Source organism: Lycium ferocissimum, chromosome 10, assembly GCF_029784015.1.
Source record: "Lycium ferocissimum isolate CSIRO_LF1 chromosome 10, AGI_CSIRO_Lferr_CH_V1, whole genome shotgun sequence".
Classification (NCBI taxonomy): Eukaryota; Viridiplantae; Streptophyta; class Magnoliopsida; order Solanales; family Solanaceae; genus Lycium; species Lycium ferocissimum.
In genome coordinates this window covers 29,957,248-29,974,154 of record NC_081351.1, presented here as the reverse complement: position 1 = coordinate 29,974,154, position 16,907 = coordinate 29,957,248, and the positions used below count along the sequence as shown (strand labels likewise).

General features: G+C 34.8%; 3 protein-coding genes across 3 annotated transcripts; 2 read left to right on the top strand and 1 right to left on the bottom strand.

Moving 5' to 3' along the window:
• The first annotated feature begins 1,110 nt into the window (after positions 1-1,110).
• On the top strand, positions 1,111-4,078 carry LOC132033297 (uncharacterized). The gene is made up of 5 exons (XM_059423240.1): positions 1,111-1,268; positions 1,361-1,451; positions 2,088-2,420; positions 3,268-3,608; positions 3,691-4,078. The coding sequence occupies exons 1-5, from the start codon at positions 1,191-1,193 to the stop codon at positions 3,907-3,909; spliced, it is 1,062 nt and encodes a 353-aa protein (XP_059279223.1). The 5' UTR covers positions 1,111-1,190; the 3' UTR covers positions 3,910-4,078.
• Positions 4,079-5,300: 1,222 nt separating this feature from the next.
• LOC132033296 (octanoyltransferase LIP2p, chloroplastic) lies at positions 5,301-9,381 on the bottom strand. The gene is made up of 5 exons (XM_059423239.1): positions 9,035-9,381; positions 7,843-7,978; positions 7,492-7,756; positions 6,936-7,086; positions 5,301-5,992 (listed from the first exon to the last, which is right to left on the bottom strand). Exons 1-5 carry the CDS (start codon positions 9,072-9,074, stop codon positions 5,679-5,681), a joined length of 906 nt encoding a protein of 301 aa, XP_059279222.1. The 5' UTR covers positions 9,075-9,381; the 3' UTR covers positions 5,301-5,678.
• A 4,569-nt stretch (positions 9,382-13,950) lies between these two features.
• LOC132035303 (uncharacterized) lies at positions 13,951-15,926 on the top strand. Its single transcript, XM_059425575.1, has 4 exons — positions 13,951-14,385; positions 14,831-14,908; positions 15,024-15,123; positions 15,384-15,926. Exons 1-4 carry the CDS (start codon positions 14,023-14,025, stop codon positions 15,734-15,736), a joined length of 894 nt encoding a protein of 297 aa, XP_059281558.1. The 5' UTR covers positions 13,951-14,022; the 3' UTR covers positions 15,737-15,926.
• The last annotated feature ends 981 nt before the right edge of the window (positions 15,927-16,907 follow it).

Genomic DNA, 16,907 nt, shown 5'->3' with positions numbered 1-16,907 from the left:
AGTAAAAAATGTACATGGAAAAATAGTATTTACAAAGTCAATAAAGCATTGAAGAATAGCAATTCTTAAAAAATATATCAAAAAAGTTAAAAAAAAAAATTACATGCTGCAAAGTGGAAATTGAGAAAGGGAAGATAACATAAATCATTCATTCACCAGGCTTCTACAATTTTTTTGAAAACCTATTCAATTGACGGGGCGTCGAGTTGACCCGCCCTAACCTACCCTATTGCCATCCTATATCTTTCTGACTATCAAAAGCCAATATGAGCCACTAGTTCATGACAGGAATTGGCTATGTGAAGAAGCCAACTCTTAGCTGCCCTTGTAAGATAACATTATTATAAAATAATTTGATATGTCCAGACTTCTAAGTAGAATTCTTCCAAAACTTTATTTTGAATTTATCTATCTTGTGTTACATTCTATATGTTACGTCTAACTTGTGGAAGAGTTTCATTTTGTTATTTAAACTTACATACGTCTATTTCGGATGACTTTTCTCGTGTCTTTAGCTCTACTCATGCTAGCGATAGTCAAAAAAGTCTTTTTCTTTCATAATGAGTGTATATAGACTATATAATCTATAGTAAGGACATTGCCATCTAAAAGATTTGTCTTAAACAAAAAAGTAAACTCTATAACTTGCAGCTCATTCATTCACCAGTCTTCTACACTGTACCTATTCAATTGACACGTCTAGTTGAACAGAAAGATAGGCAATACTCGGTATTCTGGCAAACAGTCAAGTAAGAAATAGACGACTAGCATGGTCACACATACAGATGTTAAAATAGTACTCTCTCCGTCTCAATGTAGATGACACCTTCGAATTTTGAGAGTCAAATGAATTTTTCATTAACCATAATTTTTTCTTATCCCTTTTAAATATTTTGAATTGACAATTATTGTAATTTATAGTATTCCTTAGGCAGTTTCCAAATATGTAAATTTCATTTTTAAAAAAATCTAAAAGTTCTATGTCAAAATTTAAAAGTTTGCTTAAATGGGTATATACAAACGGGAGTAAGAAATAAGGTGTCCGTAATACTGCAAACTACAGGAGGCCATATGTCAATAAAATAAACATAGGGGGAGGTTTTGTACATTTAACACTTGAAATTTAAATGAAAAAATGGAGAGGAGCTGAAATGGGGTTTAGGGTTTACTAGTGTAATCCAGAACAAAATATGAAGCTGCAATCTGCTTGTTCTTTGCTTCATCATGAAGTTTCAATCCCCAAATTTTCTCAAATTCATCATCACAATGTACGTATCTTTCATTTCTCTCTGTATATGTATATTTTAGCATGTATTTGCTATCTGTATATAGACTCGTAATTTGTATTAATTTTGTGTAGGTTTCTGTGTCGTCTCTGGTGAGAAAGAACCATGACAGAAGCTATGTTCTATTGGATAAAAGAACCCCTTTTGTTCAAAACGGACTGAAATGTAAATTTCCTCTTTTTTTTTTTTTTTTTTTTTTTTTAATCAGTTTCCTCTGTTGGTTTTTTTTATAGATATTGCTTTAAAGATAATATTTTGGTTTGGAATTCATTCAGGTAATCCATGTTTCCATTCCAGTTTTTTCTGTTGGGTTTTGTATATATTGCCTTAAAGATAGTATTTTGGATTGAAATTTAGACATCCATGATTTCATTCTAAATCCATAATTCAGAGTAACAATTGAATTTGCAATGTGGCCTAGGACAAGCAGGTTAAGGTCGACCAAATAATAAAGTAAATGATGCTAACTTGCTATATGTAAAGCAATATTAACTAACACATAAGTAATAATGAACAAAGTAATTGAATTGAGCAGAATAAATAATGCCAATTGAAGTGACTCCAGGGTTGAAACTCAGATATCCATGCTTTAATTCCAATTTCCTTTTTTGGGTTTTGTATATATTGCTTTAAAGATAGTATTTTGGGTTGAAATTCAGACATCCATGCTTTCTTACCAATTTCCTCTTTTGAGTACCTCTACATTGCTTCAAAAGACAGCCTTTTTGATTTGTTTCCAATTTTCCCTTTTTGAGGATGTATATATTTCTTAAAATATGGTCTTGTTTCCTTATTTTGCAGCTATTCCATCACTGAAGAGGGGATTGATAGTGAATGCCTCTAATTCCAGTCCTTTGGGAAAGTTGAACTATGATGGCAGGGAAAGTAAGGTTGTGAGCGTAATAGTCAGTAATGGGTCTGAACCGTTTCGGGGTAAATCAGGTTCTGTTTCATTCCGCGGGATTACTCACCAAATGGTTGAAGAAAGTAAGTTGGTGTCAGCTCCCTTTGAGGAAAAAAGAGGCTCCTTTCTTTGGGTTCTTGCTCCTATAGCATTGATCTCTTCTTTGGTGCTTCCTCGGTTCTTCATTGCGGTTGCCGTTGATGACTTAATCAAGAACGCGACTTTTGCAGGTATATCATAAGTAGACTAGAAGTTGGTTGTTAACTTTCTTGATGCTGATTTCTGTAACCATTGACTGGGTATGCAAATATGTGGAGTTGACTAATCTACCAACTGGGTGTGTATATTTTATAGACATGATGTTAACTAATCATTAGCTGTCAATGTTTGATGACATAGCAAGGACTGATTTATTCAACATTCCCTAACATATTTTAGGATAACTCACTTTTGGATTAACGAACAAATTTTAGTCAGATTAACATAGAAGTTGGACAAGGTTATTTTCTTGAGCTGGAGTGTTGTGGTTATCCAGCTGATACATATTGATTCTTCATATCTGTCTTGGTATAATGCATTTAAGTTCCTATGTCTTGTTAGAATTAATCTAGTCTATCCAATCATGGAGAGCAGAAGCGAAGGGGCCAGGCAATTATAATGGGTAATTAGATAGACTCACACTAAACACATTGCCTTATAAAAAAAGAAGAAGATAAACTCACACTAGATGAAACTAGCAGTATGTTAAAGCAGATGATAAACAAGATCCAATGTCTCAGAAGATGCCTCTGCTCTTATGTTTTGATATTTGTTTCAACTGAATGTTAGTAGACTTTGAAGTGTATGTTATAGTGTTACTTTGGGCTACCTGGATAGATTTTATGATAGTTTCCACTAGGCAAGCTAGGTTAATTTGTAGTTACCTTGTTTAAGCTGTTAAGCAACAATGTTACGAATCTTGAATAACGGTTTTACAGTCAATATTCTCCCCCAAAATTATAGCTAGATGAACACAATTCAGCAGCACTTGCAGTTATAAACGTGAAAAATTACTGAAATCTACAGCTGTCTCTGCAGAAATTGTGTCTTCATTTTTCTCGGAGGTCATGTTCTATATTGGCCTTGCGACATACCTTCGGGTCACTGACCATGTTCAGAAGCCATATCTACAGTTCAGTGCAAAGAGATGGAGCCTAATAACTGGGCTAAAGGGATACATAACATCTGCTTTCTTTATAACGGGGTTTAAGATTTTCGCCCCCCTCTTTGCTCTTTATGTTGTCTGGCCTTCACTTGGGTTGCCAGGCTTGGTTGCAGTGGCACCTTTTCTGGTCGGGTGTTTGGTACAATATTTATTCGAGAGATTTCTTGACAAACATGGATCATCTTCTTGGCCTTTGGTGCCAATTATTTTTGAGGTATGCAAACTGCTAACTTTTTCCTTTTCTCTTCGGGGTAAAGGCAAGTAAACATGGGATTGAGAATTTCAAATCTTTGCAGGTTTATAGGATATATCAGTTGACGAGATCCGTGCATTTTGTGGAGAAGTTGATGTTTGCCATGAGCGGAGCTCCTGTCACCCCCGAGTTGTTCGACAGAAATGGTGCATTGATTGCTTTGATAGTGACTTTCCAAGTTTTAGGAATAACTTGCTTATGGTCCTTGTTTACATTTCTTCAAAGGCTCTTTCCTTCCAGACCTGTTTCTGAAAACTACTAATCTTTGTAGATGAAGATGTTGATCTTTTTTTCTTTTTTGTTTTTTTAGAAACGTTGATTTGCATTATAGTTTAAATTATCTGGTGCGGTATCTAGTCCTAATATCGCTACTTTTCTGAGCTAACAGAGAAATGCATTGGCTTCAGTTAATCAATCAAGGTTCTCTTCCACTGAAATCTTATTTATACTGGTAAATTTATATCAGATTTGGCCGTTTGATAATACAATCTCTGAATTGACACTCATTCATCGAGCAGCTAAAATGGAACAAACGTCCAAATACAACAAAAGAAACTTCAATCACATTACACCTAGTTAACAAGCTTGTTACCTATGTAGAAAGAATAAAAGTTTGTTTTAGCAAACAATGAGTGTTTGATTGCAGAATTGTTAACTTATGATGTGTTATTTCAGGTTCTTGGGAAGATTAGTTTTTACTTAGTAGGTGTTTGGACATGCGATTTCATGTCATAATTTCAAGTCATGAGATGAATTAGTGTTTGGACATGCGATTTCATCTCATGAGATGAAATTTCAAATCATTCAAGAAGGCATGATTTGAAATTTCAATTCATCATTTCAAAAATTTTAAATTTAAAACTTGACCCAACCCATAAGTTTATGTTTTGTAAAAAATCCATAAGTTGGTAGATATTTTTAGCAATTACTCCTACCAACCTCATAAACTTCTACCAACCGTTATTTATGTTCGTACCATGTGGGAGGATTATATTAAAGAGTAGTTATATTACTACTCATGTTAAATTTTCTTTTTTTATTGAACTAAAGTTTGATCAATTGATGTTGTATTTCTTAGAAAGGTCTTCTAGTAGTGTTTAAATTTTGTTATGAACTATGACTTGCTCATTTAGTAAGATTGTATAAGAATTGAAAAAGTTTTAATAGTTTTCACAACTGGTGGGTTTTTTATGTCTATAAGAAAAATACAACTTAAGAAATCCAAATTGCATATTCAAACATGATTTCAAATCATGTCCAAACGGCTCCTTAACGATCCCGCATTCTCAGCTAAAGCTTTAATTCTCATGTTATTACATTATAAAAAATGTCTTGAACTTCCTAGTCAGAGGTGGATCGGGATGTTAAGTCCATGGATGCATAGGATTACTGCGTCAATCACTCCTTAGTGACAATGTATGAACTAGAATGTGTGCCTACAAACACACACACACGTAAAATGATTTTCCAACTAAATGTATATTGCAAGTAAAATTCCATATTTGCCGGTAAAATACTAGCTTTGCTACTGCTCTTTTCTAAACTAGGATGAATAAGATAAGTAATAGAGGGAAGTGTTAAGTAAACTAAAAGAAATTGGAAACATCTCAATTTGTGATTGAATTAATATAAATAGGTATAGACAAAATGAAGTAAGAAAATCAACTAGCCATCCTTTTATATTGGAGAGAAATAGAAGAGGGACTTGAACCTGGAAGTAGATAATAGTAGTAGTGCAAAGACAAATGACACCGGTCCCAAAAGTAAAGCTTGCAAGTCTTAAAAAAACATGAGACTAATCCCAGCATTTCTAATACATACATAGCATTACTAATACCTACATAACTTTAACCATCAACCAAAGGACCCCTAAATTGTCAATGGAAAAGATGTAAGGTTATAATTTTGGACCCATGAGACATGTATTTTAAAAGAAAACTGCTACAAATCCAATCATTCTCTGTAATAATCTGTTGAATTCACCTTCCAAGAATAAGTCTTTTCCCTAATCAAGCCAAGAGAAGGCTTTTCTCAGGAAATTAAAAGGGGTGTCGGTTTACATTTGAGATCAACTTGAAAAACTTCACAAAACTCCTTAAGTAAAGATCTCTGAGTAATATCAATAAGTTGGGCATCATCAATGTCCTGATGGTTTTCTGTACCACAGTCATTAGAGTGCGAGTGCTCCCTCAGCAATCCTTTTATGCTTCCAACTTGACGATCACGGATCCCACATGGAACTATCTGTTGAAAGGGTGACAGATCTGTGGTGACATTCAGCGCTAAGCCATGATACGTGACCCATTGAGATACTCTAATACCAATTGCAGCTAATTTCTGCCCCCCTGAAATAAGCCAGTGTAAGATCATTATTACATGCCTCCTTTTGGAACTAAGAGACTAATAATAATATGCCATACTTAAGGTTGACGGATAAGAAAAAAGAAGAAAGAAAAGGTTGTTGGGTGAGGTAGGTGGAAGGGGAAGAACAACAATGTAATCAAAGTTGGACTGTCCGTATGAGACGATTTTCTACCTCTCGAACTGTGAAAAGTAAAACAATCTACCAGATAAGTCAAGTAAAGCAGTTTCAGATATAGATGAAACAGTTCTTATTCAGCCTCCCTCGAATCTTGCTCTGTTTGTTTGTTGGCACAGGAAATATCTTTTCTTAAGTTCTTATTTCTCTAGATATCAACTAACCGATTTTTTGCTTTTAGAAAAGGAGATATATAAAATGTATGCAGTCAAGTTACTTTCTCAAATTATTATTTTTTTTAAAAAAGTGAGTGACTTGTAAGGCTATCTCCAGAAATCATCCTGGCTGGAAGATGCAATTGGTACAGATAAAATACTAGAGATAACTTCTGACAGTTTCAGTCTGTATCGCTCTAGATGAATCATAGTAGACATTAACAAATCGGAAAGCTTTTATCTGAATGAAACCCCACAAAGGGTATACTCCAAGTAAGAATAATAATTGCCTTCAATCCACAAATCCAGGGACAACTAAACTGTAATAGTTTAAAATCGTAACCAGATTTCAAATATGGCAGGAAACACAATATGTGTGACCTCTCTTTCCAGCCATATATCTGCTCGGTGAAGTCACCAATGCCATTCACATACCCCAAGGCAAATGAGAAATCTTCCACAAGAAATATTATATAAACTATCACCTAAGCAAAAGGTTCTCTAAAACCACATCTTAAAACTTATTTAGAAATATCCGATGATACCATTGCAGACTGATTGGCCAAACAAATGATATCCAGAATCAGTACTTACCAACCCAAACACCAGTTAAGCCATCAATCCTTGAAGCCTCCAGAGAAAATGATGAAGAAAGAACTCGTATTATCACCTCCTCAAGGCTCCTGAGGTACCAATGAAGGTCCATCTTATGGTATCGGAGATTGATGATAGGGTACATAACTAGCTACAATTTCAGACACAAGCATGATATGTAAGAAATGTAAATGCTCAAATGAAGACATGATCCTTCAAATTTCAAAGTTTCTAGGATCACATATGGTATTTTTATGTAATAACTTTCAAAGAGGCAAACCTAACCCCACCTACAAACAGATATCACATGGAGTATAACACAATAGTCATGTCAAATCCCTAATTTGATACAGGAGTTTGCGGAATCTCTAGTTAATTATAGCCCATCAAAATTCATGTTTACTGATGTTTCCTGTTACCAACATCTACCAACAGAACTTAGATTAAAAACTTCCCTTGAATCAATGACATCAAGCATTGAGAACAATCGGTACACTTGACTTAGTAGTAAATAAGATAGTTGGGGAAGTAGGCAACAACAACAGGTGAAATGTACCTGACCAGGGCCATGGTAAGTTACTTCGCCACCACGTTCTGTTCGGTATAATTCGAAAGGAGCATTGTTTATGTCAAAGTGTAGATTCTCTTCAGAGCTACCAGTACCCAACGTATAAACCGGCTGATGCTGCAATATAATGAGTGTGTCAGCAAGATCCTCATCCCTTTCAATTTGTGCTTTCCTCTTGTCGACAATGGCCTTTTGCCAGGACCACGCCTTGGCATATGGCACTAGTTCTTTGTCCATATCATAACAATCACAGCTAGCTTCAAAAACAGAGTTTACCTAGTGAAAAGCCTAACAATTGCACAATTATTGTTCGTCAAAATGTCTACAAGAAAATCTTACCATCTTTTGGCTTGGCATCTTGTTAAAGTCGGTCTCCTGAGGATGGGTGTAACAGAATGTTGCTTAATCTTTGATGGGTTGCACATTGACCATGTCGGGGCTGAGCAAAAGATCGAACTTGTAAAAACAATCATTTCTGCAAGATATAAAGTTAGTGGATTCTGAATCCTACTAAAATTTGAGTTACCTAGGCAACAAAAACTAGATCAAAATATGAAAAGACACATCAAAACATGTATAAATATAAACAAGGCGAGTTCCATGAACGCAAGATCAATGCTTGCAAACATTTTTATGACAAAGCTTCCAAGGACAAGAAGGAGAATTAAAACCTCAACACTTATTTGCTGACCTAACCCAGAGGATTGATTCAATTTACATAATGGAAAGGTTCAGCTCACTCATATAAAATTTAATTCTTCAACTAATTCCACCATTTAATGATTTGAGTAAATTACAGATAAATTCACTTGTTGCACATCATTAATCATGCAAGATTAGCATTTTACAATCTCGAAAACCTGATAGGTATTTATAAAACAATTCTACTAATGTAACAAAGCGATACAAAAACGGCCCAACAATGCAGTGCCAGGCTCCAAACCCAACACTTCTAAAATATCTATTCGCTTAACACGCCTGTTGATTGATATTCCAACAACATGCCACATTGCAGTCTCAAGTATCATTCTAACTATTTTCACTATCATATGTAATGACTTTCAAACTTAAGTAGCGGACAACCACCATGTTTTTAATTTAGATTCCACAAGGGTTGTCCCAAGGCAATTATAGAGAAGCACATGAGTTCCGTCGAGTATAAGAAATAAGATAAGATATACTAACCGGATATTAACAAGCCATCAAACTATAAAAACTCAGCCTAACAACACCCTTAACTTTAAAGTAATAAAAATAAGATTGCATAAATAAAAGCCTGCATAACTTTTTGAGAAATTTCATATTAGCAAATTAAGATACATGATCAATTTCTCAAATGTAATATTCAAATCTGGAAACACAGAGAGAACATTAAAACAAAAGGAAGATGATGAGTTATGGTAACAAGCTAACTGGACTACAGAAAATTTTAAAAATAAATACATACACCCAACATTTATTGGCAATCTTGAGATCAAGGAAATTGATAATTGGGATTAAGCAAAATCTAATTCAACTAAACCATACATACCCAATACTTGTACCATATCCATAAAGGCTAAAATTTCCATTTGAGCAAATTGTCGAGCACATAAAGGACGTGGCAAACAAAACCAAAAACTTCATCCCCACAAAAGAAAAAGAGAAAATCCAGACAAACAACAAAGTGTTGAATAGATTGTATTATAGGAATATGCAAATGTTACCTTTTTGAAAAGTTTCTAAAAATAGAATATGGATCGGCCAAACATCTAAAGAAAAGCAGAGGAGAACAACTTTTCCTACTTGTTCTTGTTCCGTCCGCCTGGATTTGTGTTAAAAGGCCCAAAAGCATCCTTTACTTTTGGGATTAGTTACAAAATGATCCCTATCGTTTTACATAGAGAATTAATAGTCCTCCTTGGTTGTCAAATTTGTAAACTTTCAATCCATCTTCGAGAAATAATTTAATTAATTTTGGAAGCTAAATTTAATTAGATAAATTTAATATAAAATATTTAAAAATTATTATACGTTGCAATTTTTCTCGTATTAATATAGTGAAATATAGATAAGTTAATCAAGAATAATCTTTCATTTTCTCGTTCTTGTTCTGTCCGCTAGGATTTGTGTACACTCTTTTGAGAAAAGGGCCAAAGTCATCCTTTACTTTTGGGATTAGACACAAAATGATCCCTGTCCTTTTAAATAGAGCATTGATAGTCCTTCTTGTTTGTCAAATTTGTGCACTTTTAATCCTTTTTCGGGAAATAATTTGAATTAATTTTGGAAACTAAATTTAATTAGATTAATTTACAATTTTAAAATTAAAATTTAAATATTTGAAAATTATACAAAAGTTACTATAAGTTGCGATTCTTCTCATATCAATATGGTGAAACTTAAAATGTAGATCAAAATTTACGTAATTTGAATTTGGAGAAATAAAAAAGACAAAAATTTTGAGCCGGAGGGCATAATATTTTGAACTTTATGTTCAGGCAAACATAGTTAATTATCCTTATGGAAAAAGTTATATATAAATTAACACATTAAAACAGTTATACATGAATTGAATGCAGTGCAGCGGCGGAGCAACCAAAGTTGCGGAGTAGTGAAAACTGAAAAAGTATGAGGAGATTTAAAAAAAAAAAAACTTTATCACCCTAATGCAGAAAGTTAATTCTTCATTGGTGCATTTTGTTTCCTTTTATTTATGGAAAATAGAGGGTTTATGTGTACCACCACAATAGTAGTTGATTCGCTTCTTTATTTGTTCATTTCTGGATACATAAAAACAAGCCCAAAACCACCACATACAGTTTTCAAAGTTCAAAAACCATAACAAATCCATCTATTTGTCAGCAATTTCGTTTGGTTAGACAAATTTTACAGTTCCATGGCTTTTATGTTGCCCCAAGACAAAAGAATGGAAATTTATGCGACAAAAGAAGACGCGCTTCTAGCAAAGCTAACAATCGTCACAATTCAAACGTGGTACTCACAGGTCGCAAGTTCATATCTCCTGATATTTGCAATCTTGTGGGGAAAAAAACGGTAGGAACGAGTAGGCCACACAATGTATTTTTTTTCTTTTTATCATTCTCTTTCTAATAAATTCTTGGACATGGGGTTAACAAATGAATAGTAGGTGAGACAGAAATAGAAGTTGAAACAACTGAAAGAACACCTGTTACCAGGAATGAAGTGTTACTGGCCCTGAAAGATATTGATGATCTGAAGGCACCGGGGAGTGATGGGCTGAATGCTTACTTCTTCAAAAAAACATGGAACATAATAGGTGGAAATGTAACTGATGATGTCTTTCTTTGAAACAACTGAAATGTTCCCACCAGTTAACATTACATCAGTTACCTTGATCCCTAAAGTTAAAAACCTTTCCTCAATCAAAGAATATAGACCCACTTCTTGTTGCAATACCCTCTATAAAATCATATCTAAAATTCTTACCAAGAGGCTTCAAGTAGTTATGGATAGTCTGGTGGATAATAGGCAATCTGCATTTGTATCAGGTAGAGTTATAACAGATAACATCATATTGAGCCCTGAGCTGGTTAAGGGTTATGAAAGGTCTGGAATTTCTCCAAGATGTATGCTGAAATTAGACATGCAAAAAGCATATGATTCATTGGAGTGGGCGCTCCTTGAGTAAATACTGTATGGGCTTGCTTTTCCTGGACAATTTGTTAGATGGATAATGAAATGCATTCAGAGTGTCTCTTATTCCATACTCATCAATGGTCTCCCAACAGAACCATTTGCTGCAAAAAAAAGGGACTTAGGCAAGGAGACCCGCTGTCTCCTTTCCTCTTTGTATTAGCTATGGAGTACCTTACTAGGAATTTGAAGATCCTGCAACAAATCCTGGATTTCAATTACCATCCCAGGTGTGAAAAACTGCATATAGTGCAACTGGGGTTTGCTAATGACCTATTGCTCTTCTGCAGGGGAGATTTCAATTCTATTCAGCTACTGTATGATTGCTTTAAACAGTTTTCTTCAGCATCTGGATTGATGGTGAACAAGAACAAAAGTTCAGTGTTTTTTGGAGGGGTGGAGGACTTGTTTCAACAGCAGATACTAGATTACTTGGAGTTTGAAAAGGATGAACTACTAGTTAGATATTTGGGTGTCCTTCTCAGTACCAAGAAGATTACCATAAACCAATGCAAATCTCTGTTGGATAAAATTGTGGGCAGGATAACCTCATGGACTACTAAAAACTTGTCCTATGCAGGGAGATTGCAATTTCTAAAGAGTGTCCTATTTTCCATCCAGACATTGTGGGCACAAATCTTTATTATCCCCCAAAAAATCATTCAGGTGATAGAGACTATTTGCAGGAAATTCTTGTGGACATGCCAGACAGAGAACTCAAAGAAGTCACCACTGGCATGGCATAAACCATCTTTGGCCTCAGATTGTTGGGGGTCTAAACTCAATTGACATTAGGATCTGGAATAAGGCTGCTATTACTAAACATTTTTGGAACCTATGTCACACAAAAACAGGTTATATGCATATTATATTGAGAAGTGTACAGAGTAGGAGATGCATAGACCCACTGCTTCTTGGATAATTAGAAAGATTTTGAAGGCCCACAAGTACTTTAAAGAAGCTGGATATAATCAACAGGAAGTGTTGGATATGACTACTTTCTCTATTAAGCAGATATATCAAAAACTTCGAGGGGATTAACATAAAGTACCTTGGAGGAGACTTGAGTGCAACAACTTAGGATTCCCAAAATGGATATTCACTCTTAGGATTTCTGCTCATGGGAAATTATTTACTAGGACAAGACTGGCTAAGTGGGGTATCGTGGATGACAAAGATTGTGTCTTATGCAATGCTGCTGATGAGGAAGTGGACTGTCTCTTCTTCAAATGCCCTTATTCTAAGAATTTGTGGACTAAGCTGTTGGGCTGGCAAGGAGTGCATCGACAGGCCCTAGGTTGGAATGCAGAACTAGAATGGGCTGGTAAGTTTGTGACTGGGAAAAATGCTAGAACTATGGTGTACAGGATGCTGTTGGTAAGCTGTGTCTACTTCATATGGCAGGAAAGGAATAATAGAATATTCCAGAAGAATGCTAGGCCTCATGAAGTATTATGCAAGATTAGTGCAAGAAATACATTCTCTGAGTGCTAGGTTTCCAAAACTAGCTAGTGTGCTGAAGAACATGAATTACTGCTCTTAGAAGTAATAGGTGTAATGTTGAATACATGTAGACAGAAGTATGATGGGTAACTGGGATGGATTTCTGTTTGTTTGAAGGTTGGGGTATGTCCAACTTTCTTGGGTTTTGCTTTGCTTACATAATACTATTACACAGAGAAGATGAAAGAATTGAATCTTGGCGCCTGCACAATAATCCTTCTGTTTCTTTTTACTGGTCTCTTATATTAAATATAGATTTCTCATTTTACTTGTTCATTTTGGCAAGTCAAAATAAATTTATTATTTTCTTTTAATATTACATTTATCATTAATTAAATAACAATATAAAGTACTACTAATAATCAAATTTAGATTTTCGAAGTGTAATTAATATGAGTAATTGGTAAAATAAACTCATAATTAATGATTTCTTAAGAGAAGTGCCAAGTCAATAGATGACAAGTAAAAATGAACAAAGGGAATATTAGGTAAATTACAAACATTACATGAAAACTTCAATTTTATTGGCATTATTGCCGTGAGATTTCAAAAAGTTGAGCTTCATTTTCGATCGTTAACTCAAAAGTACCTTTATTTTGACCAAGCAAGTATAGGAGAATTGAATTTTTGGTCTTTTACAAACTTTATTTAGTTTTATAACCTTTTTATAAGAGATCTTCATTTTTTACACATAAGAGATCTGAAAAAAACACATAAGAGATTTGAAAAAGCCATTTTCTTTTATTCAAATTGTAAGAGGGCAAGAGATCTTATTTTCACCCAAATATAGAACAAATTATGGCTCAATTCGTTAAAACCCGTTCAAATGTGTAACACAAACAATCTGAACCTGTCCATTTGAGGCTCCTAATTGATCGCTAAATGATGGCCGCTAAATCTACCCCCTTCACTAGGGGTTTTACATAACATTTGGGCACGTGGGGCGACTGCCCAAATACAGCCCAAAACAGTGTTATAAAATTCAACGACGTAAAGCAAAATGGAATCCCACTTTCCAAATTCTAAAAAAGATACTACTTCTGTTGTCTGCACCAATAGAACGCCGCGGAAGTGCCACGTGTTCGGAAGAGAATGCTTCAGGCCCTACACGCTAAATGTAAAATATCATTGAGAAGTTCAAAACATGCACCTTTCTTTGTACCAACCTCTCCAAGAAAAGTGGACAACCTTGCCAAAACAGAGGTCACCTTACTTCACTTCACGACAATAGTAGCTAATATGCCACGAATCTTCTGCACTTTTTCATGTACTGTTGTATAAATACCTGGTCGAATGGAGAAAGAAAGTAAGAGAGAAAAAATAAAAAAAAAGAGAAATTACAATTAAACAAGCTGAAAAATGGCAATCGGTGGTAGATTGTTACGTACCTCTAAACAATTAGGGTTAGGTGAGGATGGTCCGAAGCAACAACCATGTTATTCTTTGAGGAATAATTATTCGTTAAGGTTTAAATGTGTAAACAAAGGTGGTCTTGTCGGAGAAAGCAGGATTAATGTTGGTGGTGGAGATGGGCAGAAGAAACCAGTGGCCGTCAAGGCTGTTAGTGCGGTGGTTGTGTCTGAACCAGTGACAGAGAATTGGAATATTTCAGATGTAAGTTTAGTGGCAGATAATGTATCAGATCTGGTACTACAAAACTTGAAAAAGTTCCTCAAACAAATGCCGCAGAAGTTGCATCATTTACAGTTGTTCATCGAGAAGGTATGGATTTTCTTTTTTCTCATATATGAAATCATTGAATTTAAAATGAGTGTGCTTTTATGAAACGGACTATACATACCCAAGTACCACAAAACCTGTTCTATATATGTCTCAATGTCCGAGTGAGTATAAGGTTTAGAGGCCTTGAAGTTGAAATTCTACTAATATATGGAAGTTGTAAACAACAAAATCGTGTGTAGGACTACATTGTACACTCTTTCTTTAGATTATTTAAGTAGTTTTAAGCTCCTATAATAAGAACAAATTAAAAGGTACGACTCAATGGCCAAAAAATCGTATAATGTGGTGCACAATTCCAAATCCGAGATGGACATTTCCTACTTCCTGTTAACTATATGAATAAAAAAACAAGAAAGTATATATTGGTATGGTAAAGTTTTTTTTTTTTCTTTTCTGATTGGATATGTGGAATTCTGTTTTGCAGGGTATCTTAGATTGCCGGTTCTTTACTCTCTTTGCAGTCGCAGGGACATTGATTGGTTCATTATTATGCTTTGTCGAGGTAATATATTACTCTAGTATTATTTATTATGATTAATTTAGCAGGACGAATTGGTCATTGATTTTATGCAATTGTAAGACTGTAACTAATTATATAAATGTCTTCGTTGTTGCAGGGCTGTTACTTAATCGTAAAGTCATACGTCCACTATTTTATCGCACTCTCACATAAGTCAGACCTGGGACATGTCGTGCAGCTATTGATCGAAGCACTTGGTATATTTTCTTCTCAAACTTTTGATAGTTTCAAAACATTTCCTTCTGGAATTGATGATAAATCAAATAATTTACCTCTGATATTTTGATCGTCTTTCCAGTACTATCGGTGTATTTTACCGATTATAGCAGGTTCTTGACAGCATTTTTATGTTACAAAACTAGAGTTACGTACTATAGAAAGTTACATGTTGTTAGGTTTTCTTAATTTGAGGAGTAGAAACAATAACTCTAACCGAATAATGTCTTTTTTTTTCCAGATATGTTTCTTTTGGGGACTGCTATGCTTACTTTTGGAATGGGTTTGTATGTCATGTTCGTGGGATCAAGAAATAAAGGGTCAGGCCAAAACATGTTTAATTTTCAGACACTTCCATCATTAATGGGAATGAAGTCAGTGATGCAAGCCAAATCAAGAATAGGACATGCACTTATAATGCTACTTCAAGTGGGAGTATTAGAGAAGTTCAAGAATGTACCTGTGGTTAATGGATTGGATCTTGCTTGTTTTGCTGGTGCTGTTTTTGTTTCCTCCATTTGTGTGTTCCTTCTTTCGAGGCTTGCTGTCCCTACCATGCCCAAAGGCTGGCAACTAAGAAAATGGACCTTTTGATACCTTTTTGTTGAAGTATATATATGTATAGATCAAGAAAAATGGTAAGCAAAATAGGACTGTATACTAGTCAACAATTAGATAGGACTTCTCATAGTTGACCTTTTTGTTAAATATTCTTTCAATTTGTAACAATTAAAATACATTAGTTCATATTTTTTTCGAATCAATAAAATGAATGTCATTGTTTATTATAATTACTTAGAATGGTAAATACTTACTCCTGCATAAAACAACTGTGGGACCACCAACGGATGTAGTGTGGTGGATGGGGCTGCTCCTCCTTTAATCCGGAGAGGTCTCGGGTTCGAGCCTGAGTTTGGCAAAATCTTGGTAGGGAGCGCTCCTCCCCCCCCCCCCCCCCACGCGGAATGGGGCCCTACACGCCACGAATCCGGATATAGTCAGGCTCCAATGCGGATACCGGACACCGGGTGAAAAAAAAAATGTGGGAGATATATATATATATATATATATATATACATACACACACATACACACACTTTATGGTCAATTCTGAAAGGGGGAGATGACTTTCTAATTGAAGTCTCGTAAATAAACAAGAGAATATAGAGTTAACTTCTTGATACTACACAAGAGAAGTGCAGAGGCGGAGCAGCTAAAGTTGCGAGTGCTGAAAAAGTATGAGGAGATTTAAAAAAAAAAAAAAAAACACTATATCACCCTAATGCAGAAAGCTAATTCTTCATAGGTGCATTTTGTCTCCTTTTATTTATGGAAAATAGAATGTTTATGTGTACCACAATAGTTAAACAAGTTCTTTATATATTGATTTCTGGATAAACAAAAAGCAGCCCAAACCACCACATAAGAGATCTAAAAGTTAAAAAACCATAACAAATCCATCTATGCTTGAGCAATTTTGTTTGGTTCGACAAAATTTACAGTTCCGTTGATTTTATGCTAGCCCCAAGACAAAAGTAAGCAAATGTATGTGACAGAAGACGCGTTTCCACCTTGCTCAGCAAATATATCACAATTCAAACGTGAAAGGTTGGAATGAGTAGGCCACACACTGAATAGGTTTTCGTTTAATCTTTTCTTTTTTTCTAGCAATAACTTTTTGAAAATATCAAGCGTAAAATAGACATTGCATAGGATAAGAGGGGGAGAATTTCCATTGTTCCTACTTGAGGGAAATATAATTTTT